General features: G+C 39.2%; 1 protein-coding gene across 1 annotated transcript in view; it reads left to right on the top strand.

Annotated features, from left to right (window-relative positions):
- slc45a2 (solute carrier family 45 member 2) overlaps positions 1-14,213 on the top strand; it is a 67,933-nt gene that overhangs the window by 9,431 nt on the left and 44,289 nt on the right. The window contains exons 3-4 of the mRNA XM_034192824.1: positions 12,434-12,801; positions 13,614-13,757. Of these exons, the coding sequence (XP_034048715.1) occupies positions 12,434-12,801; positions 13,614-13,757 (512 nt within the window). The remainder of the gene's footprint in view (positions 1-12,433; positions 12,802-13,613; positions 13,758-14,213) is intronic.

Genomic DNA, 14,213 nt, shown 5'->3' with positions numbered 1-14,213 from the left:
GCCCAGGCAAAATTATAATCTTTTTTTTTTACAAATTTTACAAACTTCATGTCTTGACAGTAGCAAGGCTCCCATTTTGACTTAAATGGGAATTGGTCGGTAATTCATGCAGATACAGTTTGTCCACAGTAGGTTCTGTGATGAATGATATGTGCACAACTTAATCATCGGTCTTATCAGACGGTTTCACTGTGCAGCAATGCACAGTAGAGTTGGGAGGAATAGGATTAATAACAGCTCAGATGGGATTCGGTACACAAAAAGGCAGGCAGATGTAAGCAACAGTGTCAGGAACATGAGGGAGAGACAAAATCCAAAAATCAGGCAGACACGTCAGAACACACATAAGCAAAAACTGGAAAAATACTCAGAGGACAAAAGGCTTGAACAAGGCACAAGAATCTCACAAACAGGTTAAGAAAACGGTGCAACTTAAATAGAGGCAGTGATTAGGAGGAACTGCAAGACAGGTGTGTGAGGAAGGATCTTGAAAGGGGCGTGGCAAGCAGGAAAGAGGACAGGAGGGAAACGCCCAACACCAAGCAGCAGACATCAAACAAGACACCTGCATGCACAACTACAGACAATTTAACGTTTCCAATCCACCTAACCTGCATGTCTTTGGATGTGGGAGGAAATGAGAGGAAGCATGGGAATCGATCCTATGACCTTCTTGCTGTGAGGCAACAATGCTAACCATTAATCCAACCATGCTTCCTTTGACTGTATATTGCAGGCTCCAAAAAATTTTTCTTATAGGGTCCCCTTGGACTTCAGTTTATTTTAGTCTATTTCTCAAAACTACGGCACTGTCAGAGGAGTTTTAATTCAGGATATTTGCTTCACAACAACAGCAGTGAGTAGAGTAGATACAGATTTTTTTTTGTCTTGAAAAAAATCTCAATCTTTCAAAATGAAATGTGATTTAATAGCCAAATACTCAAAAGTTTTTTTCTTTATTCTTTTTCAAAATAGTTGCAAAGTGTACCTATCGAAAAGTGCATCTATCTATCTATCTATCTATCTATCTACACTCAACAAAAATATAAACGCAACACTCTTGGTTTTTCTCCCATTTTGTATGAGATGAACTCAAAGATCTAAAACTTTTTCCACATACACAATATCACCATTTCCCTCAAATATTGTTCACAAACCAGTCTAAATCTGTGATAGTGAGCACTTCTCCTTTGCTGAGATAATCCATCCCACCTCACAGGTGTGCCATATCAAGATGCTGATTAGACACCATGATTAGTGCACAGGTGTGCCTTAGACTGTCCACAATAAAAGGCCACTCTGAAAGGTGCAGTTTTGTTTTATTGGGGGGGATACCAGTCAGTATCTGGTGTGACCACCATTTGCCTCATGCAGTGCAACACATCTCCTTCACATAGAGTTGATCAGGTTGTCAATTGTGGCCTGTGGAATGTTGGTCCACTCCTCTTCAATGGCTGTGCGAAGTTGCTGGATACTGGCAGGAACTGGTACACGCTGTCGTATACGCTGGTCCAGAGCATCCCAAACATGCTCAATGGGTGACATGTCCGGTGAGTATGCCGGCCATGCAAGAACTGGGACATTTTCAGCTTCCAAGAATTGTGTACAGATCCTTGCAACATGGGGCCGTGCATTATCCTGCTGCAACATGAGGTGATGTTCTTGGATGTATGGCACAACAATGGGCCTCAGGATCTCGTCACGGTATCTCTGTGCATTCAAAATGCCATCAATAAAATGCACCTGTGTTCTTCGTCCATAACAGACGCCTGCCCATACCATAACCCCACCGCCACCATGGGCCACTCGATCCACAACATTGACATCAGAAATCCGCTCACCCACACGACGCCACACACGCTGTCTGCCATCTGCCCTGAACATTGTGAACCGGGATTCATCCGTGAAGAGAACAGCTCTCCAATGTGCCAAACGCCAGCAAATGTGAGCATTTGCCCACTCAAGTCGGTTACAATGACGAACTGGAGTCAGGTCGAGACCCTGATGAGGACGACGAGCATGCAGATGAGCTTCCCTGAGACGGTTTCTGACAGTTTGTGCAGAAATTCTTTGGTTATCCTTTGGTCTCCTTTGGAGACGGCTTATGGTAGAGAAATGAACATTCAATACACGAGCAACAGCTCTGGTTGACATTCCTGCTGTCAGCATGCCAATTGCACGCTCCCTCAAATCTTGCGACATCTGTGGCATTGTGCTGTGTGATAAAACTGCACCTTTCAGAGTGGCCTTTTATTGTGGACAGTCTAAGGCACACCTGTGCACTAATCATGGTGTCTAATCAGCATCTTGATATGGCACACCTGTGAGGTGGGATGGATTATCTCAGCAAAGGAGAAGTGCTCACTATCACAGATTTAGACTGGTTTGTGAACAATATTTGAGGGAAATGGTGATATTGTGTATGTGGAAAAAGTTTTAGATCTTTGAGTTCATCTCATACAAAATGGGAGCAAAGCCAAAAGTGTTGCGTTTATATTTTTGTTGAGTGTATCTATCTATATATAGTGAGGAAAATAAGTATTTGAACACCCTGTGGTTTTGCAAGTTCTCCCACTTAGAAATCATGGAGGGGTCTGAAATTTTCATCTTAGGTGCATGTCCACTGTGAGAGACATAATCTAAAAAGAAAAATCCAGAAATCACTGTATATATAAAAGCACTATATTACATTAAAATGAACCCCAGGTGTACACATTAATAAGTCTCATAACATGGAATGATGAGGATTCATGTTTCCAGTGTTTCAACAAAGTGAATCATTTTCTGAAACAATTGTTTCTTTTAAGGTTGTGTATGTTTCAAAGAAATGAATCATTTCCCAAAGTAATTATTGATGATTTTTAATGATTCCAAGCAGACATTCTCTGCACCATTCATTGATTATTATTATTATTATTTTTTTTTTTATCTAAAATGTTTCAACACAGTGAATTGTTTTCTGAAACATTTTTGTTTTGTGTTTCATGTATTTTGAAGTGTGATCATTTTCTCAACCAACTTTACGCACCTCGGTATAGGGAACTGTTTTCATGCTTCATTCATCTTATTTTGTGTTTCAAAACATTGAATTATTTTTGACAAAATTTTCAACACATACATATGGGGCCACTGAAGACTCCATTAAATTTTGGAGGTGATTCTAGATCGTTTCACTTTACTTACTTCAAAACTAGTTCACAGATTCTCACCAAATTTGTACCACAGATAGATTTTAGGGCATGAAAGACTCCACTGCATTCTGGAAGGTGATCTGGATCCGGATTGGCAGACATGAAAGATTTCTGATTGCTCTTATTTCCATTGTGGTCCTTGTCAAATTATCATGTGACAAAATAGAGGAGCTTGGTTGAACATTTACAGTAGTGTTCAGAATAATAGTAGTGCTACGTGACTAAAAAGATTAGTCCAGGTTTTGAGTATATTTCTTATTGTTACATGGAAAACAAGGTACCAGTAGATTCAGTAGATTCTCACAAATCCAGCAAGACCAAGCATTCATGATATGCACACTCTTAAGGCTATGAAATTGGGCTATTAGTAAAAAAAAAGTAGAAAAGGGGGTGTTCACAATAATAGTAGTGTGGCATTCAGTCAGTCAGTTCGTCAATTTATGGAACAAACAGGTGTGAATCAGGTGTCTCCTATTTAAGGATGAAGCCAGCACCTGTTGAACATGCTTTCCTTTTTGAAAGCCTGAGGAAAATGGGACGTTCAAGACATTGTTCAGAAGAAAAAAGTTGATTGGAGAGGGGAAAACGTATACGCAGGTGCAAAAAATTATAGGCTGTTCATCTACAATGATCTCCAATGCTTCAAAATGGACAAAAAAAAACAAACAAAAAAAAAACAGACGTGTGGAAGAAAATGGAAAACCATCAAAATGGATAGAACAATAACCAGAATGACAAAGGCTCACCCATTGATCAGCTCCAGGATGATCAAAGACAGTCTGGAGTTACCTGTAAGTGCTGTGACAGTTAGAAGACGCCTGTGTGAAGCTAATTTATTTGCAAGAATCCCCCGCAAAGTCCCTCTGTTAAATAAAAGACGTGCAGAAGAGGTTACAATTTGCCAAAGAACACATCAACTGGCCTAAAGATAAATGGAGGAATATTTTGTGGACTGATGAGAGTAAAATTGTTCTTTTTGGGTCCAAAGGCTGCAGACAGTTTGTGAGATCACCCCCAAGCTCTGAATTCAAGCCACAGTTCACAGTGAAGACAGTGAAGCATGGTGGTGCAAGTATCATGATATGGGCATGTTTCTCCTACTATGGTGTTGGGCCTATATATCGCATACCAGGTACCATGGATCAGTTTGGATACATCAAAATACTTGAAGAGGTCATGCTGCCTTATGCTGAAGAGGACATGCCCTTGAAATGGGTATTTCAACAAGACAATGACCCCAGGCACACTAGTAAATGAGCAAAATCTTGGCTCCAAACCAACAAAATTAATGTTTTGGAGTGTCCTGCCCAATCCCCGGACCTAAATCCAATTGAGAACTTGTGGGGTGACATCAAGAAAGCTGTTTCTGAAGCAAAACCAAGAAATGTGAATGAACTGTGGAATGTTGTTAAAGAATCTTGGAGTGGAATAACAACTGAAAGGTGCCACAAGTTGGTTGACTCCATGCCTCGCAGATGTGAAGAAATCATGAAAAACTGTGGTTATACAACTAAATACTAGTTTAGTGATTCACAGGATTGCTAAAAAAAAGCAGTTTCAACATAATAGTTTTGAGTTTGTAGAGTCAACAGCAGATGCTACTATCATTGTGAACACCCCCTTTCTTACTTTTTTTTTTTTTTTTTACTGACAGCCCAATTTCATAGCCTTAAGAGTGTGCATATCATGAATGCTTGTTCTTGTTGGATTTGTGAGAATCTACTGAATCTACTGGTACCTTGTTTCCCATGTAACAATAAGAAATATACTCAAAACCTGGATTAATCTTTTTAGTCACATAGCACTACTATTATTCTGAACACTACTGTGGAAACTGTACATAAAACAACAGGATCTTAATAATTAAATAATATAAATTGCAATAAATGTGCTATATATATATATATATATATATATATATATATATATATATATATATATATATATATATATATATATATATATATATATATATATATATATATATATATATATATATATCTTGTCTTTGGGTATCACAGTAGTGTAAGGTCACCTTTTCATGTACTCAGTGGTATTTGGCTGACTGTTCTTCTAACCACAACAAAACTTTGAATAGAGTCCTCTTTAACCCATCTGACATGTCTTCATTCATCTGTGGATTTTCTTTTGTACTGCCTTCATTTCATGGACACGAGGCATGAGCACACACTGGAATCACAGCTGTCACTCCAAAAGTTCAGTTTATTGCAGTGGAAAGCATTTTGTGAGGAGCTCAGCACAGCAGGATTGGCCTCCTTTTCAACCCAAAATGCTCATTTGTTTGAATGTTCCCGCTGGCAGTTTTCTGCCCAGTACAAATGCTCGAGTTCCTACAGATGAGCACTAATTTGACTTCCTTTGACGGTTTTCTTTGAATTGTCTGGAGGAAGCATAAACATTTAAAACCAGAGTTGTGTAATGCTGCAGCATCATTTGGAAAATCTGACATTAGGGTTCATTTTGCAGAGATTTTTGTTCAGTTGTGCATGAAGTGACTCATTTCATTTATTTATTTGGCCATATAAGCAACATGTCTGTGTAATGAGGAGCAACCTTGTGAGGAAGAACCTCTTTGTTCCAAACAACAGAGCAAAATGTACTCACAGGCTTCTTGCATGTAACCGAATGATTTCCAAATGAAAGAAACCCACGCGTGACATTTAATTCAGCCCCATTTAAGCGTGCTTCTCTACATGCTATTGCTCATTATGAGTCAGTGATATTTGATCTCCTGTACACTTAATGTTTTTTTAATTCATTTTCATTCAGAGCGGTATGAGATTTGAATGAACGTGTGCTTTGACATTATAAAGTACCTAATGACATTTCTGAGTAATATCTAAAAACTAGGGGAACCTGGTGGAAATTTTATAATATTACAAACTTACGGTGGCTGGGAAGTGCAAATCAAAAGTACAGAATGCAAAACACTTTTCCAAGTCCCAAAATAAATTTACAAATGACAGATTATGATGGAAGGGGAATGTACCAAATGACAGACATTCCCCTTCCATCACGTTCTGTATTTGGTACATTCCCCTTCCGTCACGTACTGTATTTGGTACATTCCCCTTCCATCACGTACTGTATTTGGTACATTCCCCTTCCGTCACGTTCTGTATTTGGTACATTCCCCTTCCGTCACGTACTGTATTTGGTACATTCCCCTTCCGTCACGTACTGTATTTGGTACATTCCCCTTCCGTCACGTTCTGTATTTGGTACATTCCCCTTCCGTCACGTACTGTATTTGGTACATTCCCCTTCCGTTACGTACTGTATTTGGTACATTCCCCTTCCGTCACGATCACGTTTGGTACATTCCCCTTCCGTCACATTCTGTATTTGGTACATTCCCCTTCCACCACGTTCGGTATTTGGTACATTCCCCTTCCACCACGTTCGGTATTTGGTACATTCCCCTTCCACCACGTTCTGTATTTGGTACATTCCCCTTCCACCACGTTCGGTATTTGGTACATTCCCCTTCCACCACGTTCGGTATTTGGTACATTCCCCTTCCACCACGTTCGGTATTTGGTACATTCCCCTTCCACCACGTTCTGTATTTGGTACATTCCCCTTCCACCACGTTCGGTATTTGGTACATTCCCCTTCCACCACGTTCTGTATTTGGTACATTCCCCTTCCGTCACGTTATCCGTTTGGTACCTGCTAAAACAAAAAATAAAATAACATAAAATAAAAAAATTAACAAATCCAAAATAAATAAATAACCTCACCCAGAGCTGTATTTCACAGTTCTGCGGGTTGGACTCTGTTGCTGAAAAATGGGGATAACATGTCACCATGAAAACAGACTTAAAACATTTTGCCACATTAAACTTCACTGCGGCCTACCATGGAAAAAGTCTGAGGAGAGGTCTCAGAGATTAATTAAATATTTCATCATATGAGTGGTTCAATATCTCCACACCAGTGTCACCCCAATCCAGGTGTGAACTAATTAGAAATTCTACCACCAAACTGACGACTGATATATCTGTCTATTAGTACTTCCAAGATAGCGCTCTCCATAGCGTCTCTGTTCTGCAAAACCTCTGTTTATATACAGTTTTCTGTCAAAATTTGTTTCCATGTTCTGTTTATTTTGTAATATAAAACCGCTAACTTAAAAAAAAAAAAAAATCTCTTTCTTCTTCTGTGGCATTTAATGCCAGCCAGCATCCTTATTGTTGCATTGCTGCCACCTTCTGCACCAGTCCATTATAGCTGCACTAAATCTTCTCAATGAGTCCAGTGTCTTTCAAGTATTTCAAAAGCCAATACTTCGCCCTCTCACTTGACCTTATGGTTAAAATACTTTCTACAGAAACTTCTTTCTGGCCTTACAATTGATTTCCCTCAGTTTTTTAGTCTTTAATAGATAAACCATTAAAAAATGATGAGATATAGTATGTAAAACAAAATATACTCAACAAAAATATGAACGCAACACTTTTGGTTTTGCTCCCGTTTTGTATGAGATGAACTCAAAGATCTAAAACTTTTTCCACATACACAATATCACCATTTCTCTCAAATATTGTTTACAAACCAGTCTAAATCTGTGATAGTGAGCACTTCTCCTTTGCTGAGATAATCCATCCCACCTCACAGGTGTGCCATACCAAGATGCTGATTAGACACCATGATTAGTGCACAGGTGTGCCTTAGACTGCCCACAATAAAAGGCCACTCTGAAAGGTGCAGTTTTATCACACAGCACAATGCCACAGATGTCGCAAGATTTGAGGGAGCGTGCAATTGGCATGCTGACAGCAGGAATGTCAACCAGAGCTGTTGCTCGTGTATTGAATGTTCATTTCTCTACCATAAGCCGTCTCCAAAGGCATTTCAGAGAATTTGGCTGTACATCCATGGCACACCTGTGAGGTGGGATGGATTATCTCAGCAAAGGAGAAGTGCTCACTATCACAGATTTAGACTGGTTTGTGAACAATATTTGAGGGAAATGGTGATATTGTGTATGTGGAAAAAGTTTTAGATCTTTGAGTTCATCTCATACAAAATGGGAGCAAAACCAAAAGTGTTGTATATGTGGTATTGATCTGGTGATGGTCTTTTTTAATTACGTTTTTATGTCCCGATGTTGTATAGGACTACAAACTGCCTACAGGCACTGCACTAGTTTCTTTAATCCATCACCACTGTATACAAGGATGGAAAAAAAATTCTCACATTGTGCTCAGATTGGTCTTTAAAATCAAACTGTCCATTTATGACAAGATAAAGCAGAACCAGCTTAAGCGTTGTCTTAGATATGTGACATCACACTTTGCATCTCTGTAACCCTAGAAGTCTGTAAAAACATCATGAAGATGTTATGAAGTAACTTAATTTACATAAGCCCAACATTTATCACTGTTACTGACTCGAATAAAATCAATAATGTTCAGACATAACACCTGTGGCATAGTGCAGCAGCTAACAGAATATTTGCAGAGGAATCCTTCAAATCTGGTTACAAGCACCAAAGTTTGACTGTGTATACCTTTTGGTACATATTGTAGAAAAATAACATTAGCCATTTGAATTTTCAACAGGGGGCTAAGTAGGGGTCAATTGAAGAACTGCATAGGGGTAAAAAACATGTTCCAATCATATTGAAAGCTATACCACATTATGTGTCTGACAAAGATTCCAAAAAGGTATAGTTTGGACTATCTGTGACTGAATGTTCTGGAGTTATGGGGTAAAAACAGCAAGCAATGGCAACAAAGGTCATTTTCAGTTTGTACAGGGGTCAAAAGTTAAAGTTGCTCCAATTATGGTAAAACATGATGCAAATTATTGGCTGAGTTAGTAGGATTTTAAAAAAGAATAGTTTGTACCATGTGTCATGCTTAGTTATCATATTATGGGGTAACATATGTCACATGTCATAGAATCCAGTGGACATCGACATTGTTTGACCTTTACTTTGGAGACCAAACATTCAACACAGTCAGAACTATTCCATTTGTTAATCCCATTAGTTCAACCAATACTTTGCACCACGTTTTACCAAAACTGGAGCAACTTTAACTTTTGACCCCTGTGCAAACTGAAACTGACCTTTGTCACCATTCTTGCTGTTTTTATCCCATAACTCCAGAACATTCAGTTATAGATAGTCCAAACTATACCTTTTTGGAATCTTTGTCATCAGATACAAAATGTGGTATCACTTTCAACATGACTGGAACATTTTTTTTTTATTTTGACCCTGTGCAATTCTTCAATTGACCCCTACTTGGCCCCCTATTGAAAATTCAAATGGCTAAAGTTATTTTTCTACAATATGTACCAAAATGTATACACAGTCAAATTTTGATGCTTGTAACTGGATTTGAATGATTCTTGCATGTGCTGTACTAGCAGTGTGATGTCAGATGAAATCAATATTCCACTCAAGGGATCATGTCATCTGGACCCACCAATCCAAGCCATGTTTGTGTCGAGCACAACGGGCCGTATGTGAACAATTTAATCTATTTCGCTCCAACGGCTCGTTTATGCGGTCAAACCACCTGTGCAACTAATGAGTGCAAACTCAGCTGAGACCTTTTATGTTGCCTTGATTTTCCTTCAAGTCACACACCACATACATGATCAACCAAGTCCTTCTTCATGCAGTCATTTGTACTGAGAACAGTTTTCAGCATACAGCAGCACACTCAGCCATCAGCAGGCACCGGGCAGTGTGAGTGCGCCAGTCTAGGCAGTAATCCAGTTCTAAACTCGTCATGTGGTGCAGTCGTGGGTCACAAGTCCAAGAACGAGAGAGCTGCATGTGACTCTGAGGCTGCGTAGGAGAGAGAGAGAGCGAGTGAGCGAGTCGGAATTATTGTGCATCATGCAGCTTGTGCATAAAGCTCCTCATCACATGTTCTGTCTGAGCGGAGAGGTCGGTGTGTTATAAAGCATAAATGATGTTTGCGTGCAAGACAGAGCACATAGGAGGCTGAAGGACAGACAGACAGACAAGGGTATTTTTCTTACTTTATACCCACAACCACAGAAATCAGTGCAGGATGTGTCAGGACTCTAGAGCAACAGGAATTAGGCAGTTGCTGAATTAAACTGGTGTCGCTGACCAAACGGTCCCCCTAAAATCAGTCCACCCTGATGACGTAGTTCACGGATTATCACTGTTAGAATTTTAAAGAGACTTATCAATTATTAATATCTGTGATCCTATCTTTGATTCTGTCTTTCATATTCATATATATATATATATACATATTTCCAAGTTAATCACTGAACTGCTCACACATTAAAATGATCTTTTGCTGACATAAGCCTTGTTTTTCACAGATGTACATTTTAATTAACAAAATGGCCTTGGGCAGGGAACAATGCAGCCTGTACACTAGCCCAAGGTTGGCGCTGTTATGTTTCGTTTCTGAGAACAATTATATCTGTCTGAGAACAGATCGTGAGACGCCCGAGGCGAAGAGTGATACAAATTCATATCAATGAATAGACTGGGAGGCGCCGCTATGTTTTGTATATTGTTTTCTGCAATGTGTCTGTATGCAACTTTGGTTCAATAAATTCAGAAGGTGAGTGGGCAGGCCCTTCAGAGCTGACTGATGAGCAGTGACGAAAGTCATGTCCACCGGCTCTCTCTCCTGATCAGGAAAGAAATTCTTTCCTGCGTGGTCATTCTCTGCAATAATTTGAGCTGTCTCTTTTACCAGGTTTAACCCTGACAATCACCTCGTTTTTGCTTCAAACTCCAGTCATCATCTATCTCAGCGACAGATATCTGAAGCTTTAGTACAACAGTCATTTCCACATAAATTCAGCATTATTGCATCATAAAAGGCGGCGGACTTTCACTCAGTTCAGAGATGGGGTTTGATGTTCCATGATGTAATTGAGGACCTCAATATTTTTAAGTGAACTCAAAAGTAACAACACTGCAAAATCAAACATGTTGGCCAACTTAAAAATATTAAAATTCGAAGTGAAAAAACATTTGTTCTTCTAACATGTTATCTTGATTAAAAATTCCTTGTTATCCTTCACTGAATAAAGAACCAACTTAAAAAGCTGTTTCAACTGGCAACATCTAAATGAATTGTTTGAACTTGAGTTAATAAGTTAGATCAACTCTAACTTACAAATGTAAGTTCAAACAACTTAATTTATTGAAAAAAAAAATAATTTAAGTTGGTTCATGTATTTTCTTTTTTCAGCGTTGTTACCAAGGAATTTTTAATCAGGATAACAGGAGCTTCAATTTACAGTATTACAGTTAATGAAACTTACCACTTTTAAGTGCAAAACCCTTAATTGTCAAACAAGACTTAATGCAGAAAAGTACAGTATCTTAATGGAATTGGGGCATGAACATGTTGGGGTTTCGTGTTCATCTCAAGGATATTTTGCCACACAGGAATAATTAGGGATTGATCCACCAACTCTCCAGTTTTAGAACATCATGCTCTACATCTACACTGTTATCTCAGAGGACTGTACTTTCTTTTAGTTGTATGTAACCCATTCTATTTTCTTTTTGTTGTTTAATTCCACAATATATGCCATTAGACTTTGCTTGATTAGTTTGGTCGGAGTTTCTGTGTTGTTCTTGTCTCTTCTGCATTCTGGTTCCCTAAGCATTGATAATGTCTTTGCCAGAAAACCTTGTACTTCTGAGACTGCATCTCAATAGCAATGCACAGGCATTTAGTACCCTTCTAAGTGAAACAGAAAGACACGTGACATTCTTGTGCAGTGTTGTCCAAAGAGATTCCAAAAGGTTGCAGGTTTTCTTTGCAGCCACTGACTCCAGCAAGTGATTTCACTAATAAATGCATCACATCTACTCAAAGTGATGTTAATCAGTGAGACCACCTGCTGGAGAAAGCCTGCGCCCTCTTGGCCCTTTCTGGAATGTCTTTTGACACCACTGCTCCAGAGGAAGGAAGGCAGAGCGCCTGGAGAGAACCCATGGGAACACAGGGAGAACATGCCAACTCCACCCAGAAAGAACCAGGACCTTCTTGCTATGAGCCAACAGTGCTAACCCCACTAAACCGCCACCCTCTTGTGCATAAATATTTCTTAATTATACAAGTTATCAAAGTTGCTGCCAAATTAAAAAAAAGACTGAAATTACTCAGCAGATCACATTCACATAACTGCATCTTCCGATTTTATGTTTTGTTTTGTTTTTTTAGTGTTCTAATATTTGACCCTGTTTGTTTCAGGTGTGGGTGGTGCATGTGGATACCTAGTGGGGGCCATGGACTGGGGACATTCTTTATTGGGTCAACTTCTAGGCTCTGAGTACCAGGTCATCTACATTTTCTCAGCACTGATCTGGACTGTCTTCCTCACCGTGCATCTCTTGAGCATTCCAGAAAAGCCTCTGTGCGTGCACTCAGCTCCCTCTGGCTCCTCATCTTCTAGTACTCTGCACCTGTTGGACTCCCACAGCAATAGTTATGGGACACTACCTAAAGAGTCTATCTCACCTGTGGTGCCAGAACCTGTCCCAGACTTCAGGCCCAGGTCCTTCTCTGTTCTGGGGGAGGCCAACTCTGTAACATCCAGCATGAAGCAGTCAAATAAACAGGTATGTGCAGGATCGGCAGACTGTCAGCACAATGAAGTTTGTTCTTCTGTGCACATTTTGCCATTTCAGAAAAATGATGATCCAAAGCAGCCATCACAGGGTACGACTTATAGTGCAGTCATACAAATCTAACCTTCAGAAAGATGGTGATGCAAAACTGAAGGCAAATGCATTTAAAATTCGCATTAATGTTGTTTGCATTTGATCAAAAGCCAGTCATTAACAATGCTCATGTTAATTATGAAAATTTGTACAGTTTCGCTATCAAGATTTTTTCAGGAATGAAAATGGGAAATATATTAATAATACTGATAATTACAAGTAAGAATCACAAATAAATGTTTCACTGTGGTGTTGTACCTATTTGAGTTTAAATTTGGGGGTCAGATCTAGGGTTTTCCAAAGTCTAGGAATTTCACTGTTGTAGTAGGAATAAAAAAGGAATGTCACCTCTTTTAATTACTTTCTTTCCATTTGTAGACTAAAATGATCAACAACAAATCACAAAATCATGGCCAATTGCTGCATTATTATCGCCTCATTGTATGTTCTGATTTTCTTCTGATAATCTGTTGAATGCTTCCTCTATGAGTTGAATGCATGATAAAAAGTGAATATATATATATATATATATATATATATATATATATATATATTTGAAATGGCATTTAATAGTAAAGTGTGGACTTTGCAGACAGTGAAGGTCTTTTCCTCTAATCTAAGGATACACATGTTCAGCATTCATTTATTCATTTTTCAACAATCGAAAGTGCTTTTAACATTTACATTCTTGTGTCTGTGTGGATGTACAGGCCCAGAAGAGGATGACCATCAGATCACTGATGAAGGCCATCATCAACATGCCAAATCACTATCGCTGCCTTTGCATCAGTCACTTGTTAGGATGGACAGCTTTCTTGTGCAACATGCTCTTCTTCACTGATTTCATGGGACAGGTATTGAATTGTGTGTGTGTGTGTGTAACATATGTGCAAATCTTGTACACATGTATCTTCAAATTGGACAAAGAAAATCTATAAAATCCTCAGCAGATTGGTCTGCCAATATGTAGGTAGACATGGATTCAATTGCTGGTCAAATACCTGTGACCGGAAAGTAGTCACAGCGCTTCACTTTTTCCACATTTTGTTACAGTCTTATTCCAAAATGGAGTAAATCCCCCCCCCCCCCCCCCCCCCCAAGGTCCACTCACAACACCCCATAATGACAATATAAAAAAGTTTTTTTTTTTCTAATTTATGCAGGGGTGGTGGCCAAGTGGTTAATGCACTTGGTTTCAGTTCGGAAGGTTCTGGGTTCAAATCCCACCCCTGCCACATTTCTCCATGTAATGTGGAGTTGCGTCAGGAAGGGCATCCGGCGTAAAACCTGTGCCAAATCAACATGCAGAT

The sequence above is a fragment of the Thalassophryne amazonica genome, chromosome 17, assembly GCF_902500255.1.
Source record: "Thalassophryne amazonica chromosome 17, fThaAma1.1, whole genome shotgun sequence".
NCBI lineage: Eukaryota > Metazoa > Chordata > Actinopteri > Batrachoidiformes > Batrachoididae > Thalassophryne > Thalassophryne amazonica.
This window is presented reverse-complemented; position numbering and strand designations above follow the sequence as displayed.